Source organism: Chrysochloris asiatica, unplaced genomic scaffold, assembly GCF_000296735.1.
Source record: "Chrysochloris asiatica unplaced genomic scaffold, ChrAsi1.0 scaffold00073, whole genome shotgun sequence".
Classification (NCBI taxonomy): domain Eukaryota; kingdom Metazoa; phylum Chordata; class Mammalia; order Afrosoricida; family Chrysochloridae; genus Chrysochloris; species Chrysochloris asiatica.
Genome location: NW_006408591.1, coordinates 3488012 through 3512410, shown reverse-complemented (window position 1 = coordinate 3512410; position 24399 = coordinate 3488012). Strand labels below are relative to the sequence as shown.

The window sequence follows — 24399 nt, the reverse complement described above, 5'->3', positions numbered from 1 at the left end:
GCTGTGTGCTAATGCATCAGACTGCAAAGTTGTTTGAACTGCAAGGTCGGCGGTTCAAGCTGACCAGCTGCTCCTTGGAAACAGGGTTGCTATGGGTCGGAATCGACTACAAGCCACTTAACAACAACAACATGGAGTCCTGGAAGGAGCTCTGGTAACCTGGTGGTTGTGAGTTGGGCTGCTAACCTAAAGGTTTGCAGTTCGAAATTACCAGCAGTTCCTCTGGAGAAAGACGAGGCTCTTGTAAAGATTTAAAGCCTCCAGTCGCTATGGGTCCTAAAGGACTCAAAGGTACTTAACAACAACAACATGGAGTCCTGGTGTGGCGCTGTGGGTTAATGCACCAGACTTCAAAGTCGTTTTTAACCGCAATATTGGCAGTTCAGGTTCACCAGCTGCTCCTCGGAAACTCTCTACCCAGGGTCGCTCCTCGGAAACTCTACCCAGGGTCGCTATGGGTTGGAACCGACTCGATAGCACTTAACAACAACAACGTGTCGGAACTGACTCGGCGGCACTTAAAATAATAATAATAATAATAAAGAACTAACTCTTCAGGAGTAAAAGCTGAGAGAAAGTTCAGTATATTATTCCCGGTATAACAAGAGAGTTGAAATGCTGCTAACAGGACAGTGAAGCGAGAGGTCTATTGTACCTATAGTATGGGTTGTGGTTGGTGGTTATGTGCCGTGCAGTCGGTTCCGACTCATAGCGACCCTATATAGGGTTTCCGAAGGAGCTCTGGTAGCGTAGTGGTTTACGAATTGGGCTGCGAACCGCAAGGTCAGCAGTTCGAAACTACTGGCTGCTCCGCGGGAGAAAGATGAGGTATTCTGCTCCCTTAAAGATTTATAGCCTCAGAAACTCTGTACCAGCCACCACCATAGGGTTTCCGAGGCTGTAAATTTTTACGGGAACAGAAAGCCTCATCTTTCTCCAGCATGGGAGAGGCTGGGAAAGAGGTTTAACTACATACAACCACTTTCCAATGAATTTGGAGAGAACAAGCGATGTTCACAAAGAAATTCAGCAATGCCCCAGGACAGCTTTCAGTAATATTCATCAGCTTATTCCAGTATTCATACTGCCCTTCTCTTTTCATTAGAATTGTTGTTGTTGGAAGAAGTTGGTGCTTTGTTCCTAGAAAGTGGAGAGAAGTCAGGAAAGATACTTCTAGTGTGGGGCCTGCCCGGGGGCTGCCAAGAGATTATGAAGAGTATCTTGTCTATTTCTCTATCTCCAAAATTTTGCACAATGCCTGGCACAGTAAGCGTTCAAAAGTGTTTGTAGATATTTTTCAAACTTTAGTGGTCCTTCTCAAAGAAGCTTGCCATGCCCACACGCGGTCACAGGCAGATATGCGCCTAGAAATAACATTTATTCTAAGGACCTCCGCGCAGGGTATCTCGGGAAGCGGTTACCCTCCCGCATTCTCTTGTTACTCCTCCCCTCGGCCGCCTTTGAAAGAACTGACACCACACGTGATTCCTTACTCCCACCTCTGAAAACCGGGTTGATAATGGGCAGGAGCACAAGCAAATTATAACACTATAATTCTTCCTTCAGCCAATAAGAAGAGGCGATAAGGATACGGCTCCGCTTTTGTTAATTTCCCCTCCCCATTTGAGCCCGCCTCCTCACTCCTCTTCTAAGATTCGACATTTGACAAATCATCTGGCCAATGAGAAGTTCCTAGTGTATATGGGAGGGCTGAACTGCCTAGAGAGATGATAGACGTCTTCGACTGACCAATGAAATGTCACAAATATGGGAGGGGTGTAGGATGGAACCAATGGCGCGGTGCCAATAACGAGCATCAGGGAAAAGGCGGGACGAAATTGATCGCAGGAGGGAGGGGAAGGCCCAGGGAACTAAGCAGCGCTGCCGCCGCTGCCGCTGCCGCCAGAGTTGGAGGAGGGAGAAGCCAGAAAGAAAATGGCGGCTGTGGCTGCAGAGGCGGCAGCGACTGCAGCGTCCCCTGGGGAGGGGGGCGCCGGAGAGGCCGAGCCTGAGATGGAGCCCATCCCGGGCAGCGAGGCTGGTACTGACACCCTCCCGGTCACGGCCACTGAAGCATCTGTGCCGGACGGGGAGGCCGACGGGCAGCAGTCCGCTCCTCAGGCCGATGAGCCGCCGCTCCCGCCACCACCGCCGCCGCCAGGGGAGCTCGCCCGCAGCCCAGAGGCGGCGGAGCCAGAGCCGGAGGCTGAGGAGAAGCTGCCTGCACGGGCTGCGGATCCGGCGACAGTCGCGCTCCAAGAAGGGCCCGACCTTTCACCTTCCCCTGTTCCGCCACCCGAGCAGCCTCTGGCTCCAGAGGAGCGCGAGGAGCCGCCGCTACCCCAGCCCGTAACCCCGGCTCTCGTGCCGCCAACGGGCGGAGACTCTGCGGTGTCGCAACTGATCCCCGGCTCGGAGGTGCGGGTCACGCTGGACCACATCATTGAGGACGCGCTCGTCGTGTCGTTTCGCTTCGGGGAGAAGCTCTTCTCTGGTGTCCTTATGGATCTGTCCAAAAGGTACCGCGCCCGCCCCGCATCACGCCCCCCGGCGTCCCGGCCAACGCGGTCCCGAGGGAGGGAGCGAGCGGGCCGGGGCGGCCCCTAGGCTCCGGCTCCCGCCTCCTAAGCGCGCGGGGCCCCGCCGCCTGCACCGCCCTCTGCTCCCGTGCGGCGCGTGGCGGGCTCTCTGAGTGGGGCGGGCGCGCAGACGGGAGAGGGCGGCCCCTGCCCCAGGTGGGCTCTTCTGGGGCAGGTGTGCCGGTGTAGGGGGTGCAGCTGGTCTCGTCCAGACCCCGGTTCTCCCGCGCTGGGGAGTGCAGGTCAATGCAAAATGCCAGATGGTTTTTTTTCTTTTTTCTTTTTTCAGAGATCAAAGTGTTGGGCGGGAGCGATTGTTTGGGAGACACTTGCCTGTCCTCACATCAACCTTTAACTTAAAGGGTTGGAGAAAAGTGTGTATGCAATAGGATGCCCTATATGTCACTCCATACAGAGAAGCCTGTAGCTGTTATTTTAATGTTAGGAGTCATTCCCCTTTCCTAACTTTGCTCAGTAGAAAAGCCTATTTGGCTAATTTTAGTTTTAAGGAAAGTCTAAGGAAGACACCGGGTTGTTGTTGTTTTTAACCTTAAAGTGACATAAAATGTCCAAATGTTTTATGATACTGTAGATTGGTTTAAATTTACATATGTATTAAGAACAAGGCGGTTGAGTTCATCTACAAACCTCTGCCATAACTAGCGCAATTTCCATTGTTTTGATTTAAAAGGTTTATGGGCACTGCTTTAAAAAAATGAAGATCGTCTGCCTTGAAATCTAGAGTTAACCTTTTTATTCTCTTCTTTTGCAGATATGAAGTGCAGAGACTCCCATTCACAGCTCTCCATTCTGTTTGCTGCAACAGCACACACTCTGATGGTATCTTACCTGCTTGGAAGTAGCTTATTAGTGTGTTTTACTTTTTAACTCCTTTCCCTCCCATCAAGACACAAGAATGCTCTCCCATTTGGGGGAAAAAGGGCATTTAAAATTTATAGCATAGTATGGTGCATGAAAGAAAGATGTGGGGGGCATTGCAATTAGTCTGTACACTGTTTAATCTCAATTTTTTTTTTCTTTTTGGTAAGAATATTGCCTCAGGACTTTTACACTTTTTTTTTTTTTTTTGATAGTTAGAAAGCAGAATAAGATTATTGTGCTTTCTACTGATGAGTTTCATAGTGAGAGATACTCAGTAGTGTGTTTGCTATTGAATCAAACAGAAGAGAAGGCCAGTGATTGTGTGAGAATCTGGATTTCAAATCTGCAAAAGGAAGGGGCAAAAAGGTAAGTAATTCTTGCAAATGGAATAGATAGTGCTTCGTTTTGAAGTACTCCTTGTATTGGTGTTTTTTTTTTTTTTAATATTATGTAGAAATTAACAGTTTTTGAGTTTGAATTTATTTTGCTTATAGTGTTTCTTATAAGCAGCAATTTGTTTTGTTGGCAGAGCTATTCACATGAACTTTTCATGAGTGTTTCAATTTTTCAAAGTGAAGGGATCCTGTCTTTTTTCTTTTTTTTGGGAAAAGAGCCGTTAAGGGGAACCATGATCAACTTTCAACAAATTTTTATTGAGCACATTTGTGTGTTCTGAGTATACCATGTATAAGACATACGGTCCCTATATTTTAGGTGCTTACTTCAGAGGTACTATTTGTGGAAGTGGTAAGTTTCCAAAGTGAGGAAATAAAACAAATTTGTAATTTTTAGTGGATTACTAGTTTGCTACTACTTTTTCATAATTTAATATGATTTGTAAAGAGGATCTGCCGATACAGTTTGTAATCTGTGACCGCTTTGATTGCACACCTTCTGGAGTGCTGGGGTTAACTCAAGGGACACTTTTTACAGGCTCCACTATCATTCAGATGATACTCTTCAGTTGATTTAAAAAAAAATTTTTTTTTTAAATTTGAATTTCCCATGAATTAAATCTTTAGGAGGAACATACAAGCTTTTTTGAGGTACCTATTACAGTGCCAGGCATTGTACCACATGCATTAAATAGTGTTTATATATTTGTATAGGAAGAAATTGCGATTCCTTTAACTTGACAAGTCAGCTAGGTTTTTGATGGTAAAGAAAGGGTTCAAAAGGTTGATCTGGTTCTAAAAGCTATGTTTTTTCATATTAGAAAGTTAGTTGGTCTGATTTTTTTTTTTTTAAAGCAGTAAGTAAAGAAGTAGGTAATTCTAAAATTTATTGCTTGCCTTGATTTCATTGGCTAATTCAGAGTCAGTCTGGGTGTACTTTCAAATTCACCTAGAGCCAATTAGAAAGGTTCGGTAATCTACTTGCAAAAAGCCAGCTATTACAAATCCTATGTAAAACAGTTATCTTCTTGACATACTGGGTCCACCAGGAATTGGAGTGAACAGCAACAGTTTTTTGATGGAATAACACAAGTGATAGGGGTGTTGGAAGCAAGCAGATTGTGTAGTCAGTTAACGGACACGGGAACTTTCTCTGCTTTAGAGACTCCCATTTCCTTACTGGTGCGCCGCTGTGGGTTAATGCACTGGACTTCAAGGTCACTTTGAACGGCAAGGTCATGGTTCAAGCTCACCAGCCACTCCTTAGAAACCCTATACAGGGTCCCCATGATGACACTTAACAACAATACTGGGAAACCCTGTACAGGGTCACTGTGAGTCAGAACCAACTCGACTTCACAACAACACTGGGGAAAACAATAGGCTCTTAAATCTTGGTTCTTGCTTGTCCAGTGAGATAAAGTAATAAAGAGTATGTTTGAGAGACTAAGTTCATTCTTGTATGTGTGCTTTGAATTCCCTCTGTCTTTTAGAGGGCCAGTTACTGCTTTCATTAACTTTATTTTATCCTGACTTTATACATAGTATAAAAGTGTCTTTTAAAGTTGGAGAGTTGCCCACTGTGGAAAAAGTGTTTGATCCTGGAGAACAGGATTTATAATATATTTGGAATGGCAATAGTTACTTTTATTAAGCATTTGAAATTCTTTTACCTCCCTGTCATTATGATATCTTTTTGCCTTATTTTCAGAATTATTTGATTGAAGAACACCTTTCCTGCTTGTGGATATCAGGAGCAGGACACATGTAACTCAAACAACAACATAGAGAAAGGAGGTGGGAAGGGAAGTGTTAATAAGTGATTATAAGACCTGTACAGATTGTCAGGGCGCTTGATTTTAGTTCCTACCTCTTCAGTTAACACTGTGATTTTGGGCAAATCATTGTGACTGACCCTCAGATCTCTTGTTCTCTAACGAGGCTTGATTATTTTTGTTTTGGGAAGTTCACTTATCACAAAATATAGGCTTCAGTCTTTGAGGAGACTTCTAAAAATTTGTGGGAAAATGGAAAAGGTAATGGAATTTTTCTGTGAATTTTTCAAAGCCCCTTCATACATACATGTAGAGTGAACAGGGTGACCAGGTGACCTGGTTTTTCTGTACTGTACTTCTTGATTTGAGAATTCTTCCTCTTTTAAAGGTAATTGGCCTTGGTAGATAAATGACAAACAATAAGGGGATTTGAGGATAAGGATAAAAACAATTAAGCATAGTTATTCATTTAAAATGGAATACCTTTAGACAGGACATTCTTTAGTTTTGTCTAAACTCTATTAATGTTTTATATGCAACCCTCTTAGCTAATTAAAATTACCTGCTACCCATGTCTGCTTATTAGCAATACTTAGGGCACTTTCTTTTTATAATTGTTATTTTAGTCTATTAGCAGATGAAAATAATTAACCCTACAAATTAGGTTTGGGTTTTCCTATTTTTCTTCTTAACCTTTAACTTGTAATTTTGAAATTGATACACTTCATTTAGCAGTATATAATTTCTTCAGGTTGCTAAACTGCCTTAACGATAGCTTTAGGCAGAATACAAAGGTGAGGACTTACAAGGAAACCCATAGCCATACTATATTATCACACCTAAAAAAAATAAACTTTACTACAGTTTTTCACACCAGGTCCAGATGTAGTTCATACATTATAGTTGGTTGATTTTGTTAAGTCTCTTTCCATTGATCCTTCTCTTGCCATCACTTTAATTCTCTCCGTTTATTTTTTAAAGAAACCATGAATTTTGTTTTGTAGAGTTTTCCACATTCTGGGTTTTTCCCAATTACATCCCCTTGATGTGTTTCCAAAACATTTAAAAATAGTTCTTTTCCTACAGGAGAATCTAACTCTTGGGGCGACAGCATAATCCTTCTAAGACCTCTTTTGAAGGCTTTTCCTCTTGTTTTTGGGTCAGTAGAAATAACTGGATATATTTTGCCTGCTTGCAAACATTTAGACCTGTCCTTTACACACACTTCCAACTCCCAAGTTCAAAAATAGAAAAACTTAACCAGTCAAGAAGATCTACAGAGAGGAAAAAAAAAGCCTTCAGCCCTGACTTCTAAAAAGGTAGTCCTCAGCCTTTTGTCCAACCCTTTCTCTCTACACAGAGAATTTATTTTAAAGGTCGATTTATTGCTAGCCTCCACAACAAAACAAAACATATGATAGTACCTGTGGGAATGTATTATGCATGTCTTTTAAAATGGTAAACACAAAACCATTTGAAGTCTTGAAAAAGTCTTTAAATCCCAATTCTGTTGGCCTGATATGAACTACGGAGTCAGGAAATAAATGTTTGTGTTCATAAAGGCTTGCACATTGTAATTTTGTGACATGTTTATTAAAGATTGTAGCTAGTTGTATCTTAAGATGGATCTGATACAAATTTTGACACCTCTATCTGTGTATGTGGGTTACTGTTGCATTAACAAGATTTGAGGTGCTTTCTTTAGAAAACTTTTTAAAAACAATTTGTAGAAATTTTGCTTGATTTTTAAAGAAATATAAACCAAGACACTGATTTCTTTTCTTTACAGAGACCATGAAACGTATGGTGCAATAGCCCTACTTTTGGTGGGAAAAATATACAGCCATTCTGGTGAAGCAGTGAGTAGTAGTATCAGTTAGGCCTTCACATAGTCATATGCTTTGTTTCTGTTGGGTTGTACTTAAAAGTATTAAGCATTTTTTATTGTGTGGGTGGGTATTCTTTTTATATCCAAAGATGTAGATAAAGGGTTCCCACTCTACAATAGCAATAGGCAAACACTAGTCATTTTCTGACTCAGTTTTAGAATACCCACTGTTATGCAAATATATTGAGAATGATTGCTTCCATTGCTTGTTACTCTGATCTGATTTTTTTGAATGGCAGTGATTAGTTGGTTGGACTTTTTTTTTTTTAAAGAAGCAAAAAACTACTTTGTATCTGAGTATTAAAGAAATCCTGAAACAGTATACCAAATTTATTACTAGATTTTATAAACTAGATACTGAGATGCATTATATACAGACTATGCCAGGCACACTTTATTGGTCTTTGAGGTGTCTAATAAAGTTCATTTCCAAGTTTTTAGATGTCAGTGAGACCACATGAACCCACACTTCACTGTGTACTGTTTGCAAGTGAAGTTCTTGATGGAACTAGGTTTCCTCTTCCTAAAATCAACTTTTCTCTGTGTATGGGGGGAGGGGAGCTGTATTGAGAGAGTTTGTGTGTTATGTGCCCATCTTTACTGTTATAACTGAGTAAATTCCATATTGGTTAAAAAAAAAAAAAGATGCTCTTAGTGGTTATTTGTGCCTATTAAAGTATATCATCATTTCTTGGTATGTGTTGGTCCTATTCTCCCTAAATTCTTGAATTAATTTAGGCACACATTACCAGCAGAACAGAGGCTTGCACTAGTGGCAGATCTTTCAAGTATGTATAAATGGAAGTAGTTATGTCCTGGGTGGGTTTAATATAGTAGGTTTGTACTAAACTCTGGTGGGTAGAGGTCCTCAGAACAAGTGTGCATATCTATTTGAGTGCTCATTGTTGATGTAGATTTGCAGTCTTATAAGTTGATTTTGATGCAGATGAGTTTTAGACTATATATTGGGGGTGTACTGTTTATAAGGGGTTAGTTTTGTCAAAGTAAGTAAAATGATACATTGATCAATCCTATTTTAAAAGTTGCTGATCACTTTGGAATGGAGCTTAATTATGAAGTAGGTTGTGCATGTGGAGATGAGCAAGTTGGATGGCAGGTCTAGGTCCTTATTGTAGAACTTGGCTTATAAGTGGAGTTTCAGTAACCAATCATTTTTATTTTTCCCATTTACACCAATTTAACGTGCTCACCTTACTATAGAATACTGGCTTTTAGCCTTTTAAAACATTTTCCTGTTATACTATTTATTTCACTTCTCTACATAATCTCACCATCCAAAACTGTCAAGTTTGACATTCTGTAGTTAGTAATAGCAACTACTTATTTCCCACTGTGCCAAGCAGCTTACATACAATGTATCATTTAGCTCTAGAGAATCTCAATGTGCATACATTGTATCATTTAGCTCCAGAAACTGCATTGAAATAAATTCTGTTAATCTCATTTCACAGATAAGGAGATTTGAGACTCAGAAAGGTGACAGCAAATTATAAGTGACATGTTAGTGGGTAAGGAGCTCTGGTAGCGTAGTGGTTATGAATCGGGCTGCGAACCTTAAGGTCAGCAGTTTGAAACTACCAGCTATCCTGCAGGAGAAAGATGAGGCTTTCTGCTCCAGTAAAGATTTACAGCCTCGGAAACCCTGTACAGGGTTGCTGTGGGTCGGAATCGACTGGACAGCACTTAACAACAACAACGTTAGTGGGTATGTGGAGCCCTGGTGTAGTGCTGCAGGATAACCACTGCAAAATTAGAAGTTCAAACCCACCAGCTGCTCCTTGGATACCCTAGACAACGCACTATGAGTTGGAATAACCCTGCTTAAGTTAAAATAATATACTGGTGGATATGTAGGATAAAAACTGCAAGGTGGCATTTCAAACCTACCAGCCACTCCTCATAAATCCTATATGGGGTCTGCTATAAGTTGTAACCAACTCAGAAGGTACTTAACAATTACCATTTAGCCTATTATTTTATTGGGGAGTTAACTTTCTGGTAGTTAGAAATGATAAAGAGTTCTTTGTGCTTTACTAACACAGTACCATTTACTTATAAAATGTTAATTTTGGGAATTCTTTGAACATTTTGCTAATGGAGGTTTTTTGTTCATATGTGATCCCTGCATCTTAAATGAGGTACTTTTGTTTTAGTTTCCTTGGCCTGGCCATGGCAACAATGAATGGATTTGTTTGGTAAGGAGGTAGATAGAAATTGTTAGATTTGAAGTTCACAGACCACAGATCAACATTTAATAAGTGCTGGGTGGCTGAATTTGAAATGGATTTAGAAAGACTTAAAATACAGGAGTCCTGGTGTGGCACTCTAGGATAAGCATTCAACAGCAAGGTTGGTTTGAGCTGCAGAGTGGTTCAAACTCACCAGCACAGCTCCTCAGAAATCCTACACACACGGTCACTAGGAGTCTGAATTGACTCAAAAAACAAAAATACAGTAGATTATTGGATTACATATTTTTTGATAAATAAAAACTGAACAACACTTACATACTATCTTTTTAAAAAGAACACCACTTTTGTAGATCTAGCTCTTGTGTGGTATACGTCACTGGACATAACAAACCCACTGCCAGTGCATTGATTGTCTTAACGTCCCTACAGGGCAGAAGAACTGTTCCATATGGTTTCCAAGGTGGGCTAATAAACGTCAGACTGCAAAGTCATTTATTTAAACTGCAAGGTCAGTGGTTCAAGTTCACCAGCTGCTCCTTGGAAACCCTATTACAGGGTCTCTATGGGTTGGAATTGACTTGACTGCACTTAACAACAGAAACCTTTACTGAAGTAGACTGCCGCATATATCTTGCGGTGGAGTGGCTGGCGGGTTTGCACTGCCTGTGTTTTAGAAGAAGTGCAGCCAGAATGCTCCTTGGAGGCCAAGATGGCTAAGCTTCGTCTCTCATACTTTGGACGTATTGTCCGGAGGGAACAGTTGCTGGAGAAGGATGTCATGCTGTGTAAGGTGGAGGGTCAGAGAAAAAGAGGAAGACCCCCAACGAGATGAGATGGATTGGCCAGGTGGCATCATTGATGGACTCAAGTGTGGCAGCGGTAGTGAGGTTGGCCCAGGATCGGACATTGTTTCGTCCGATCGGACATTGGGTCACTATGAGTCTGTTCCGACTCGATGGCACCTGATAACAACAACAACAACCGTGAGGTTAGCAGCTGAGTATTTTAAGCACTACACCACTAAGGGCTCCTTACTGGACATGAGACAGATGAAATATTAAAAGTATGTAGAGACCAAAATGGGAAAGAGGAAATTTTTACACTGCTTATTGGTATCCAAGAGTCAGGACCTAATGGGATTCTATTTAAGTGTTTGAAAGTTGGTAATTATGTTAATAATGAAAAAGAAGATCCAATTATGCCAATTCATTTTTGGGACAATGTCAAGTTTTGTTACTAAAATAAATTACACAAAGATGAAGTCAAGATTTGTGCAATCTTAAACATGTTTTGCTATTATTTTCTTGGGCGATTTTATTAAAAGAAAATAATCCCTATTGTTGGTAAAAGTGCCATAGAGTCAGTTCCGACCCATAGCAACCCTATATAGGGTTTCCAAGGAGCGGCTGGTGAACTTGAACCACCAACCTTGCATTTCAGATGGCTTTGCAGTCGGGCGCATTAACCCACAGTGCCACACCAGGACTCCAATCCCTATTAGGGACTTAATATATTTTGTATAATTTTTAGGTGCCATCCAGTCAGTTCTGACTAACAGTCACCCTGTATAGGGTTTCCAGGGAGCAACCTGGTGGGTTTGAACAGCTGAGCTTGTGGTTAACAGTTCCTACAGTGCCACACCAGGATTCCAATTAATATTCAGATGTTCCTATTTTTGCTTCTGAAAAGACTGAAGCATATGTGCTTTCTGTATAGTGTTTCCATTTTCATGTCCAAATCTTGTAAATTTCTTTAGAGGATTTTCTGAGATTTTAGCCTGGGTGCATAAAATCTAAATCATCAAAAGAGTGTGATAAGAGTTTTCAAGAGGACTTCAAAAAGTTCATGAAAAAATAGAATTGAAAGACGAATCTTTTCACAAAGTTTTTGAAGCCCTATCTAGCCCCTTCACTAGCAATTAATAGAAGAATATATCTCCTTATATGCTTGTTTCATAATTTGTATTTGTTTATTTAATATTACAAAAGTCATTTCCCTCCCCCTCATTTTTGGGTACCAATAGTACCTACCATTTGCCCTTGTAATAGTTGGTACTTTAATGAAAAACATTCAAAAATAATGTAAAAATTTATAGTTGATAAAGACAAATACATGTCATTCTAATGTAATAATGTTGTTGTTGTGAAGTACCATCAAGTCAATTCCGACCCATAGCAACCTTATATAGAATTTCCAAGGAGCAGCTGGTGAGCTTGACCACCAACCTTGCAGTTCAAACGGCTTTAAGGTCTTGTGCATTAACCCACAGCGCCACCCCAGGACTCCAATGTAATAATAGCTATCATATATTGTGCCTGCTTACTGCGTGCTGAGTTCGGTGGTAAGCACTTAGGTATATTCTTTAATCTTTTTTTTTTTTTAAGTTTTTATTGGGAATTATGTGACAGTTTATTCAGGAGAACATTAGCTTTACATTCATCTTATTGTATTTCATTTTGCTGCCATGATTACAGTCCCCTCCATGCCTCATCACCCCCTGGTTGTCAGCACACAGCCCTCCCTCCCTGAGTCCAGAGTCCCCAGCCACTCCATCTCTCCACATGATCGCCTCTGTCTCCATCTCTGGCGTCACTGCTTCTCTGGGTAGGGTCCCACTATTCTTTAATCTATCAAGCAACTACATCACACTTACAAAAAAAATTACAGTTCCAAAATTCAGAGAGCTCTGAAACCTCGTCTGACCTGAAATGATATGAGGCTATTTATCTATTTATTTCATTAGTATGATTTTTTTTTTTTTTTTAAGTACTTATCTTTTGAAAGCAGGTACCAAGTGGCAGAACTAGGATGAAGATAACTATAGTTATTACAGTCACTTCATGCTTGAATTTCAATATAACCTAAATCCCATTGTACCCTGGCCTACAGTGTAAACTCTTCATCTTTAAAGTGACTTAAAGAAGCCCTTAGAAACTTGTGCTAAGGGTAACTTTCGTTATGAATTGACATTTGCATTGTGTTTGTGGAATGACTAAGATAACTGAGGGATGCTCACACAGTAGAGAATGGAAGACGGTTTCTCTTAGGTTTTCCTTACACCAACACCTTAGGACAGATGGCTTGTGAACAAATGAAAGGTTGTGTCATGAAGAAAACAGTCACTTTAGAGATATTTAGTCCTTAGAGTCTTTGCCTCCTGTTTTGTTTTGCTTTGTTTTTCTTAGTTTATTTTTGTTGCTGTTGAAACGATACACAGCAAACCATACGGCAGTTTAGTTTCTGCATGTACAATTCAGTAAAAATGATTACATGTTTTAGTTGTACAACTATTCTCCCTGTCCTTTTCCAAATCAACACCATTAACACAAACTCACTGCCCCCTTAGGTTCCTGTGCAGTCTTTCTGTTTACTGTTGTCATTTCGATGCCATGTAGGTAGATCTTCAAAGAATATAATGCTCCAGGTAGAAATTCTTGACAAGTTAAGCTGTTGTTGGTTTTAAGTAGACTTCAAAAGACATTTTTGGTTTCAGATTTAAAGATTATCTCAGGACAGTACTTCTGGGTTCAGCCAGCCACCATGGTAACTATGAGTTTTTAAAATAGTATTGGAAAGGACTCACTTTGAGAATGACATTTTTCAAAAAGTCACATTTAATTTGGGTGTGTCTGGTATTTGCTGATGAGTAGGTTAGTTACCCTGGAGTCCTGGTGTGGCGCTGTAGGCAAATGCGTGAAACAGCAAAGTCGCTTGAACTGCAAGGTCGGTGGTTCAAGCTCACCAGCTGCTCCTTGGAAACCCTATACAGGGTCGCTATGGGTCGGAATCGACTCGATGGCACTTAACAACAACAGCAACAAGGTTAATTGCCCGGAGTCCTGGTGTGACGCTATGGGTTAATGTGTCAGACTGCAAAGTCCTTTGAACTGCAAGGTTGATGGTTCAAGCTCACCAGCTGCTCCTTGGAAACCTTATACAGGTCGGAATCGACTCGACGGCACTTCACAACAAAGTTAGTTGTCCAGGCAATGTTGTCCTCAGGTGTCACAGCCCTTGGCACATGATAACTGCTTGCCCCATTGGTGATGTTCACTTGAATTCTCTAGTCAGGTCAGGGGGTTACACTGTGTCTCATACCTGGAGTTACTGTTTTCTTCCCTTACAGCTAATAATTCCTTTCCAAGTTTTCAAATGTATGTCTTCTCATCAAACTTTCCCCTTCAACTTTAACTTTGTTGTTTAGTGCCATCTAGTCAGTTCCGAATCATAAGGATCCTGATTAGGGTTTCTGAGGAGCCACCGGTGGGTTTGATCTTGCCGTTCAAATTGACCTTTCAGTCCAGTGCATTATCCGGCAGCGCCACACCAGGACTCCAACTTTAACTAGAGGCATATTTTTTATTTTGTTGTATTTAGCTGTTGAATGAATCCCATTTATCCTGAGATTAAATTCTGACATAGTTAATAGTCTCACAAAGATGTGAAATGTGAATCAAAGTAAGTTCCCTCTTTTGTAATTGAACCTGTTGCTAATTTATAAGCATATTTTAGTATTGTAAGAAGTTTCTAAAGACATTTGCTTGAAATAAAATAAATCTGGATATTATTTTTAAATTGGTTAATTGAATGTAATTTTTTCCTACTGTAGGTTCTTTTTTCTAAAGAGGAAAGCATTGTGGGAGAGAAAGGTTTCTTTTGTCTTCTGTTGATATTTCTATCTTGTCTAGCATACACTGGGATCTATCTCAGTTAACCCACTCTGACTTTTTTTCTGAGCAGTAAATTCCTCAGGATCTCTGTTTCCTTGCACAAAGTTAGTAAATATCTTTGTTTTTAAAAAATCTTCTTTAGTTTTTAGTGTATCATATTTTTAAAAGAATTCCCTCCAGTTATAGTTTGGTAACCAGAATTGGAGGGAAGAAAATGAGAATCAGTTGTACTCTGTTAAACTGTTGTAAACAGGAAGAAAAGAATATAACCCTAGGTCAGGGATAAGTTAATTGAATTGCTGTGAATTTAATGCTGATGAAACAATAATCTGCATTAAAATTTTTTTTCCAGAGTGAGAGGGTAAGCATTATTAATATCGCTGGCTTTTGAATTAAAAAATGGGTTTTTGTTGATTTGCTTGAGATTTTTCTTTGCAAAGGCAATTTGGATGATGGTTATGAGCTGTAGGATTGAGGAGTAATGCTAGAAATCAGTAGTTTGTAAAGTTTATCAAAGCTAGAACTTTAATACCATTTTCATACTTGGTATATTAGCCAGACTGCAAAATCGTTTGAACTGCAAGGTGGGTGGTTCAAGCTCACCAGCTGCTCCTTGGAAACCCTACACAGGGTCGCTATGGGTCGGAACCGACTCAACGGCACTTAACATATTAGTCACATTTTGAAAGTGATGAAAATACCCCACATTTACTTACATTTGTTTCTTTGCATTAAACTGAGAATGGTTTGGCATTGCAGGGTAACGCACTTGACTACAGGGTCAGTTTGAACCACAAGGTCAGCGGTTCAAACTCACCAGCCATTCCTTGGAAACCCTATATAGAGCCACTATGAGTTGTAACTGACCCAGGTCACTTAACAATAACAGCAGTGCTACTCCCACTTGGAGTCCTGGTGTGCCACTGTAGGATAAGCACAGAACTACTAATAGCCTGGCTGGCTATTCAAACCTACCAGGATACCTTGGGAACCCTATGCAGGGTCTCTGTGAAACTGACTCAATAATGCTTAACAACAACAAATGCTACTCTCTTAAATCTTTTAATTTTGAAATACGTATGGATTCACTGGACACTGCAAAAATAGTACAGAGAGGCCCCTTACATCCTTCACCTAGTACCCCAAAAGCTGTTAATTTAAGTTATAACATACAAGTACTTGTCCTCTAGAATTTCTGAGTGACAGTTAGAAAAAAATTGAAAAAAGCTGAAGTAAGGATACCAATCAGTCTCTTTTCCCCCATCCACTTGATTATTAAAATCTTTCTCTGCTGAGACCGCCCTTTGAGTACACTTACATGGGACACAGATACCTTTACCTGAGAAAAGCTGAAGCAAAGGTGCTTGCTGAAAATTAAGGTGGAGGGCATGAGGGTTCTATCCTAGAAGATTCTAAGTCTGGGGGAAGAGTTTGATGTTAACTGCCACGGACACTTGGTTCTGACTCATAAAAACCCTGTTGTATGGAGTTGCTGAGGGGCAGCTGGTGAATATGAACCGCCAACCTTGAGGTTCAAACCAACCTTGTCCAGTGATTATCCTATGGGTCACACCAGGGACAGGGCTTAGGATCTACATTTTCAATCACCCAGCAGTTTATGATCTATATTCCTAGACTACTTGAGAAATTCAGATTTAGGGTTTCAGTTCTGATGCTGTAAGATAAACACTGGCCTGTAAGGTTGGTTTGAACCACAGGTTGGCTGTTCAAACTCACCAGCCTCTATACAGAGTCAGAAACCCTATACAGAGTCTCTGTGAGTTGGAATTGACTGAACAGTACTTAGCAACACCAAGAGACCATAATTTGTTGCTGCTTTTATTAAGGTAGTTTCTTTCATAGGTTGGTGACTTTTGAACTTTTGTGCATAGTTATACAGATTTTATATCTGGATCCATTTGTGTGTGTGTGTGTATATGAAACCGATTCATTGCATCCTTATACACTCTTAATTTTTTTATTTCACTGTTAGTCATAACTCTTAAAATTGATTCTACAACTAGTTTTTCTCCCCTCAGTTTACCACTGTTTCCACCCTCTGTTTTGAAAATATGAGGGGCTTCTAAAAGTTCATGGAAATTTTCAATGAAAAGATAATGGGATTTTTTTTCCCCAAGCACTTTTTGTAGTCCCCTTGTAACTGCCATGCATAGTAAGTGTTTTCTGCTTGAGGTTCACAGCTTGGTTACTGAACTGCATTGATGCTATCTGATTTCTCTCTCTGCCCCCTCCCCTTTTCTCTTAGAATGATTTACCGCTATGGTCCTTTGAGGAAGTTTTTGGTTTTATGCTTTGAATTATGGTAAACATATAGGTAACAAGACATTTACCATTTCTACAATCTTCACATGAACAAGTGAGCTTAATTGTACAACCCTCACCATTAACCAGTCTCAAAGTTTTCAACATCCCTAGGAGAGATGATGCTTACTTAGCTTTTCCTAAGCATTGCGAGGATGTTTTAGAATTCAAAAATTCTTTTCTGTTATTTCCAAGCATCTACCACCTGTACAGGGTCACTATGGGTAGGAACTGACTCCACAGCACTTAACAACAACAACAAATAGAACTGCATATATGTTTTAAGCTGAGGTTTTGTAAAAATCTGTTCCCTTCCTTTGACGATTTTTTGAACATTTTATTTAACTTAATGTAATTAAGATATTTTCTAAAACTGAAATTATTTAGATACCATCACATTCTTGTCCATATTTTCATGATGTGTGTGTTAATTTATTTCAATTACTTTTCCCAGTATAGTTCAGTTAATGGAAGACAGCTATATGTAGATATTGAGTACCATAGTTTTGCATGTAATGTGCACCTGTAACATGCATAGTGCACACAGGAAACTAATGCAAAAAGGGACTCTGCATTTTGTCAAAAAACTTCTAATGCATTATTTATATGAAAATATGGCCAAAAAAATGGGCTCACCAAGAGCTGGCGACTTGGTTTAATTTCTGAAAAAAAAAAACTAATTGCTGAACTTCAGTTTTTTCATAGAGATTTCCATCTTCTGACACAAATTAAAGATTGGTTAGGGGGAAGTGTAATTTTAAAAAAGAAATTTTAGGCTTACAGTTAGCAGAATTTATCAAAATCCTGGTTTTTGAGTCATTCTTCTTTTTCAGCTGAATAACTTGGATGGCAATTGCGTATCTTGTGTAATTTTTATGGGCTTTCTGTTGGACATGACTTGTGTTTGTGAAACAATTTCATAAAATTCTGTTATTGAAAACAGGCTGGGTTTTCTGTTTTTTAGTAAGCTTGGTTTTAATCATTGGTTTAAACATGAATTTGAAATCTCTCATTCCAGATTATTTTGTAAAATTTCATTAAGAAATTTGAAAACAAAGCCAGTAATTCAATATGGAATTTTCACTGTATCATAAGAATGTTAACCTCCTATTATTGCCTTAGAAATCTGAGTCTTAAAATAACAATTTAAAACTCTTGGTTATATTTTTTTTTCCTGGTGTCAGTATCTAGAAGGAAAACCAAATACTCCATAGTTGCAGTTTTAGACATAGCTGCAGTTTTAGACTGTTGGTATAATCACTTTTTTTCCTCGTCACATAAACTTAAAAACTTGTTCTTATAGTGTATAGCCCTTTTCAGCAAGAGGTTGATGTCATTTAAGTATTAAGAATAATTTGTAGCCCTCAGTATTCCTCTGTTCTCTCTAGCACAGACTCAGTTAATCAATCACTAGTCTTACGGTGTAAACTAGATTCTTTGGGGCATAGACTCACATGTTGTTACCTGGTCTTATTCTTGGTTTCCACAATAATTTAAAATTATGTGTATGCCAAAAATGTCATATGTTTTCTGAAACAGATTTATGGCAACAGTTTCTTTCTAGATGATACAATTATTTGCCTTCCTGGGGATGGTTGTTTTTGTAGAAATGGGTGAGGGTTGTCATTCAGGGAAGTGTAAAAAGTCATTGATACTTACTGAGGGTTTAACTTGCAAGTGATGCAGGCAGGTTGGAGCATTCATTAGCATTTTGTACCAGTGATGCCGAATATGGATGGGGCAGGTATCTCACTTTGTAGGCACATGTTTGAGAGTACACATTCCTAAAACATTTTGAAAGTTCCAGCACTGACTTCGATTTGCTTCTTAGAAGCTATGTGATCTTTGGCAAGTTACCTATCATCTGTATAATGGGCAAGATAGTAATTACCTCTTTATAGAGTCATTAAGGAGCTCTGGTAGCATAGTGCTTACGAGTTGGGCTGCTAGCCTTAAGGTCAGTAGTTTGAAACTACCAGCTGTTCTGCAGGAGAAAGATGAAGCTTTCTGCTCCCACAGAGATTTATAGCCTTGGAAGCCCTTTGCAGGGTTTCTATGAGTCAGAACCAACTCTATGGCACACCACCACAACCATAAGGTCATTGTGTTTAAATGGCACAAGACCATTGCTGTCATTACCACCACTGCAATTTTAGATATTTTTCTGTGACATTTACTCAGTATAAATGACAAGAATAACAATGTTATTCTTACCTGAAAATTACAGTAATCATAGTCACTAATCTCCCAGGAGTTTCTGGAAGTCGGCATGTACTCTACTTCAACAGACATTGATGGAGAGCAGCTGGTTGGGAGGGCAGGGATTATGGTGAAGGGAGAACGGAATTAAGACAGTGTTTCATCTCTTGCCCCATTCACTTATGTACAGTATACTTGCAAGTTTCCTACAAGTACGTGGGTAGCACAAATGGCTCAACTACTAGCTAAAAGGTTGGCAGTTGGAACCCACTTGGAGGAACCTTGAAAGAAAGGCTTGGTGATTTGGTTCTGAGAGATCACAGCCTTGAAAACCATTATGGGTCTCAGTTCTGTTTTGACACCTAGGACTATATTTCCCTATTTCTACCCTACTTGTGCTTAGCAAGGAACTCTAGTGGCACAGTGGTTAAGCTAACCAAAAAAGCTAGTGGTTTGAACCCACCAGCCATTTTGAGGGAGAAAGATGAGGCTGTCTGTTCCCGTATAGATTTACAATCTTGGGCACCCTATACAAGGTCACTATGAGTCAGCATACAAAGATGTGACAGTCTGACTGTTTCCATAAAGGTTGTTAGTGCCTTCCAGTTGGTTCCAATTCAGTCAGTCTGCATATAGTTTCCAAGGAGTGGCTGATGGGTTTCAATCACCTACCTTGCAGAATATACTACAATGTAAGGAGCTTTGGTAATGTGGTTACGAGTTGGGTTGCTAACCTCAAGGTCAACACTTCAAAAACTACCAGCTTTTCCATGGGAGAAAGATGTGACTTTCTGCTCCTGTAAAGATTTGCAGCCTCGGAAACCCTATAGAGGGTCACAGTGAGTCAGAACTGACTCCATGGCACATAACCAGCCAACCAACCTTGCAATTAGCTATCCAGTCCTTATCCTGCAGTGCCATGCCAGGAATCCTTAAGGATTGCAGCCTTGAAAGCCTCATGGGACAATTCTACTATGCCCTAAAGGGTCTGTGAGTCTAGGTGGCCACAAGTTTGTCCAAGGCATATTGCCTGATATAACTAGATACGCTCATAAATAAATGAATAGTTTTGCCTCAGGATCTTATGTACTAATGACCAATCACTATTAAATCAGAAAACCTGGCACATCCCAAGTTTTTTCAAACGGCGTGAGCCATGTGAACTGTGGGGTTCAGTATAGTGGAGTTCTGCAAGGAGAGTGGTGATCTCAGGAACTCTGGCTGGCTTTTTGTTTAATGTCTTGTGGCCAAATCGAGGTGAAAATGTAGATCCTAACCTGAATATGCCTCGTATATTTTATTGGTATTGATACAATGAAGTGAGGGATCCTTTCCCCTTTCTTAGGTTAATACCTCGCATTCTCAGGCCTTATGTGTGTTGTGGTCGTATTTTCCAGAGGTTCGTCATTTTCACCCACAGCTCATTTTGAGATTACAAACCTAAAATTTCTGCCCACAGTTTAGTATTAGCAAGGACTCTGCTCCGAGTGCCACATCTCAGTATGAGTCCTGGTATGCTAGGAAGAACCATGTGCTATTTGTTTAAAACTAGAAAAATGGCTTGTTATTTTCAGACTCTAGAAAACCAGAATGTCTGACTGTAACGCAAGGTACTATTTATGCCTTCACTGCTAGTTCAAATTGCATCATACGGTATGGTATTAACAGAAAATGTATAGTGTTCAGCAAGAGTACATGTGTATAATCTTAAATTTGTAGTCTTGAATTCTGGGCTCTGCTCTCTGAGCATGACTTCCTCTCCTCTCACACACTGTAAAAGGAAGATGGTTAGTAAATAAAGCAGGGTTAGTGAGGAAGAGGAAGACCGCCAAGACATGGACTGCCGCAGTGGCTACAACAATGAGCTCTAACAGGATGGCACAGGACCGGGCAGTGTTCAGTTCATAGTGTTTAGTGCAGCACCAAACAACAACAAAAGGGAGATGGAATGTTTGCTTACTCTGTTATTTGCCCTGGTCATGAAGGGGCCTTAAAAAGTTTGTGGAAAAATTCCATTATCTTTTAAAATAAAATGTTCCATGAACTTTTTGAAGCCCCTTCATATTTCTGATGCCTCCTAGATATAGTTGCCATCATTGTACTTCTGTTTTCTCTTAAAGAACAGCAAAAGAAGTAATTTCCAATGAAATTGGTGTCATTTCATGGCATGCCCCTCGATGTATTATGTTATAGCCAGGGCTCCCTGTCCAATATCCTGTATCATTGGTAAATTTCCAAAGACAATTCTGAGACTGTAAATGCATTGAGGGAAAACACACGTTGACATTAGTTCCAAAGACCTGGGGACTTGGAGGTAGCGGGTTAATATTTTTCATTGCATTTGGGGGTGGAAATGGGAAATGGAGATGATTCTCTTTGATGCATCTACTTGACTCCTTTTGTCTTGAACCAAAAAGGAAATTGTTAATAATCAACCAAAAAGGAAATTGTTAATAATTATTCAACCAAAAAGGAAATTGTTAATAATTATTCAACCCTCACACAATTTACTTTTGCCATAGGGGATCAAATCCGGTCCTTTTTTTTTTTTTTCTTGTTTGTGGTTTTATAGTCAGTAGTACGGAGTCCTGGTGTGGCGCTGAGGGTTAATGCACTGGTCTGCAAAAGTCAGTTTGAACTGCAAGGTCAGTGGTTCAAGCTCACCAGTTGCCCCTCAGAAACCCTGTACAGAGCCGTTATGGGCAGAACCGACTCGACAGCACTTAACAACAAGTCAGTGATATACGAGGAGGCTTCAGAACATTCATGGAAAAATTCCATTATCTTTTAATTAAATTTTTCTACAAACTTGTTGAAGTCCTCTTGTATTAAAGTTTTTCTATTAACAAAAGTTATTCATTAAAAAAAAATATGTATATATGGCTTACTCTGAGTCAAACTTTACAAGTAATTATGTTTATAGATGGTTGTTAAGTGCTTTAGAGTCAGTTTTGACTCTGACTACATTTCCAAGGAACAGCTGGTGAGTTTGAATCGCTGACCATGCAGTTAGTACAGTACTAACCCTACAGCGCCACTCTAGGACTCCTTAACTGGTTTATAAAATTACCATTAAAAATGGATTCATATACTATGTTTCTAATTTATTGTTGTTTAGTGCTGTCAAGTCGGTTCCGACTCATAGTTTCTGAAGAGCAACTGGAGGATTTGAACCATCAGCCTTGCAGTTCAAACCGACCTAATGGTCGAGTATGTCTCCTACAGCACCACACCAGAACTCTGCTTTAATGGCAGTTAAAAAACAATTTTACTATAGAACTGGACATGATCTAAACTAATGACCCCCAAATTGACTATACTCAGATGTGATGGATGTGTGTTTTTCCTAGTTACATTTAAACTAGGAAAGTAAGCAAACAAGCAAATATGTTAAAAATAATAGCAATAATGTGACATTCTAGGATAAGTAGCTGCCCACATTCTAAGTGGACTGCAAGGTCAGCTTAAAGGTTAGCGGTTCAAACTCACCAGCCACTCCTCATAAACCCTATACAGGATTGCTAGGAGTTAAAACCAACTCAGTGGCATTTAACAACAAGAATTGTAATCCATCATTTGAATCATGTTATCACTAGGAGTCCTGGTGTGGTGCTGTGGGCTAATGCGCCAGACTGCAAAGCCATTTGAACTGCAAGGTTGGCAGTTCAAGCTCACCAGCTGCTCCTCGGAAACCTATACAGGGTCGCTATGGGTAGGAACTGACTCGATGGCACTTAATAACAACAGAAGTCTCTGCTTTGAAAGCCTAAGTGACAGAACTTGACTTTGTCATAACTATTATTTCAAGCAGGTATTACCTCACACAGTTGAGGTTCTGAAAAATATACATAAGGAGGTGGTCATTGGGATTAATGGAGGAGAAAGCTACAGCTCGTTTTGTTCGTTATTCAGAACAGGCCATCTGAGCTCCTTAATGATGCAATTTGGATAGGGAGGGCTACTTCAGCCCTGATTGAGGACTGAGGTGAGGACTGCTCCCTACACTTTCCTTTGCCTGTAGGTAGTGTTAGGCTAGTTAAAAAAAATTTTTTTTTCTCTCTAAGGGACATGAACTACAAATTAACATTTCCCTTTCGTTTGTAAATTTGCTTGGAGGACAGCATTCTGGTGTGCCAGATGGCATTTTGCTGCTAAACTGACTTGGGCCGGAGAGTGCCCTCTCCTGGCCAAGGCTGGTGTGTGTCCACACCTCAAGTCTCTTTTTCCTTCAGAACCAAAGCTTCACATTCTGTGACGCCAACATGTTTTCCAGTATAAATTCATTGTGAAAATTCAACTGAATTTTGGTCTTATTTTGAAATTATTTTTTGATAAAATGGATTAAAGAGAACTCAAATGACTGCTCTATTTTTGTTAACTTGGTTTTTTCTACCATAGGTCTCAACAAATGGCAGCAATTACATCAGACAGTGACGAGTCCTGCTGCTCCCTTACAGTGTCTGACAGACCACTGTGGATTCAGATTGGGAGCATTGAAGTTAACAGTGAAACGGGCAGGTCTGTCTGTTTTGAGCACTGCCACAGAGTGAAGAGGGCATCATGTCATCACTTGATCATCCCTAAAGTAGATTAGGCTAGACTTTAAAAATTCATTATTTCTTTACCCGAATTTGCCATTGACCTTGGGAGCTAGATGTTTCTCATTGTAGGTGATTGTTTCAATGATTGAAAATAACTTCCAGATGATATTACCTGCCATGTTAAAAGTGTCGAGCCTCGTGTGAGCTTCCATGAACTGAGACTTCTTTCTCCTACGTTGGTATGAGTTGTTACTTGTGTAATGATGCCAAATAGCAGCTAAGTGTCATTTAAAGGCAAATACTGGATTTCTTATATCTTTTCTCTTTTCAACCAATCTCTGTCACTTAATTCATTACTTCTTAGATACAGTTATTACTTAGCTTGGTACTGTATGTATAGGAATATATGTATATATATGTATGTGTATATATATGTATATATATATACAGGAAATCCTGCAAAAGCTGGAAACTAAGACAAACCTGTCAAAAAGGAAAAACTCCAAAATCTTTTCCACTAAAACAGGTAGTATAAAATTGATAAGACTGTACTCTGTCAAATGTAGAAAACTTGTGAGACCCAGAAAAACAAGGCAGTCTCATGGAATTCTGGCTCTTAAGGTTTCACTGTATATTTTTAGTGGCCATTGTCATTTACACAAAGCCAGTCACAGGTGGCTGTGCTTTTGTGTTTCTTTTGAACTGACATGAGGGGGCTTTAAAAATTTCATGGAAAAATGGAATTAAAAGATAATGGAATTTTCCCACAAACGTTCTTAAGCCCTCTTGTATGTGTTCTTTTATCACTTCCTTGGATTGATAAGGACCCTGTACAGGGTTTCTGAGGGTGTAAATCCTTACGGGAGTAGAAAGCCTCATCTTTCTCCCGCGGAGCGGCTGGTAGTTTCGAACCGCTGACCTTAAGGTTCGCAGCC

The 24399-nt window shown here is 39.9% G+C and overlaps 1 protein-coding gene across 1 annotated transcript; it reads left to right on the top strand.

Annotated features, from left to right (window-relative positions):
- Positions 1-1911: 1911 nt before the first annotated feature.
- Positions 1912-23473, top strand: PWWP2A (PWWP domain containing 2A). Its single transcript, XM_006864942.1, has 3 exons — positions 1912-2519; positions 3352-3419; positions 23322-23473. Exons 1-3 carry the CDS (start codon positions 1936-1938, stop codon positions 23471-23473), a joined length of 804 nt encoding a protein of 267 aa, XP_006865004.1. The 5' UTR covers positions 1912-1935.
- The last annotated feature ends 926 nt before the right edge of the window (positions 23474-24399 follow it).

Excerpts from the sequence above, each read along its gene's own strand:
- PWWP2A (XM_006864942.1), top strand. The coding sequence starts at position 1,936 with ATGGCGGCTGTGGCTGCAGAGGCGGCAGCGACTGCAGCGTCCCCTGGG. Across the intron at positions 2,520-3,351 it reads CTTATGGATCTGTCCAAAAG|ATATGAAGTGCAGAGACTCC; the intron begins GTACCGCGCCCG and ends CTTCTTTTGCAG. Across the intron at positions 3,420-23,321 it reads CAACAGCACACACTCTGATG|GTCTCAACAAATGGCAGCAA; the intron begins GTATCTTACCTG and ends TTTCTACCATAG.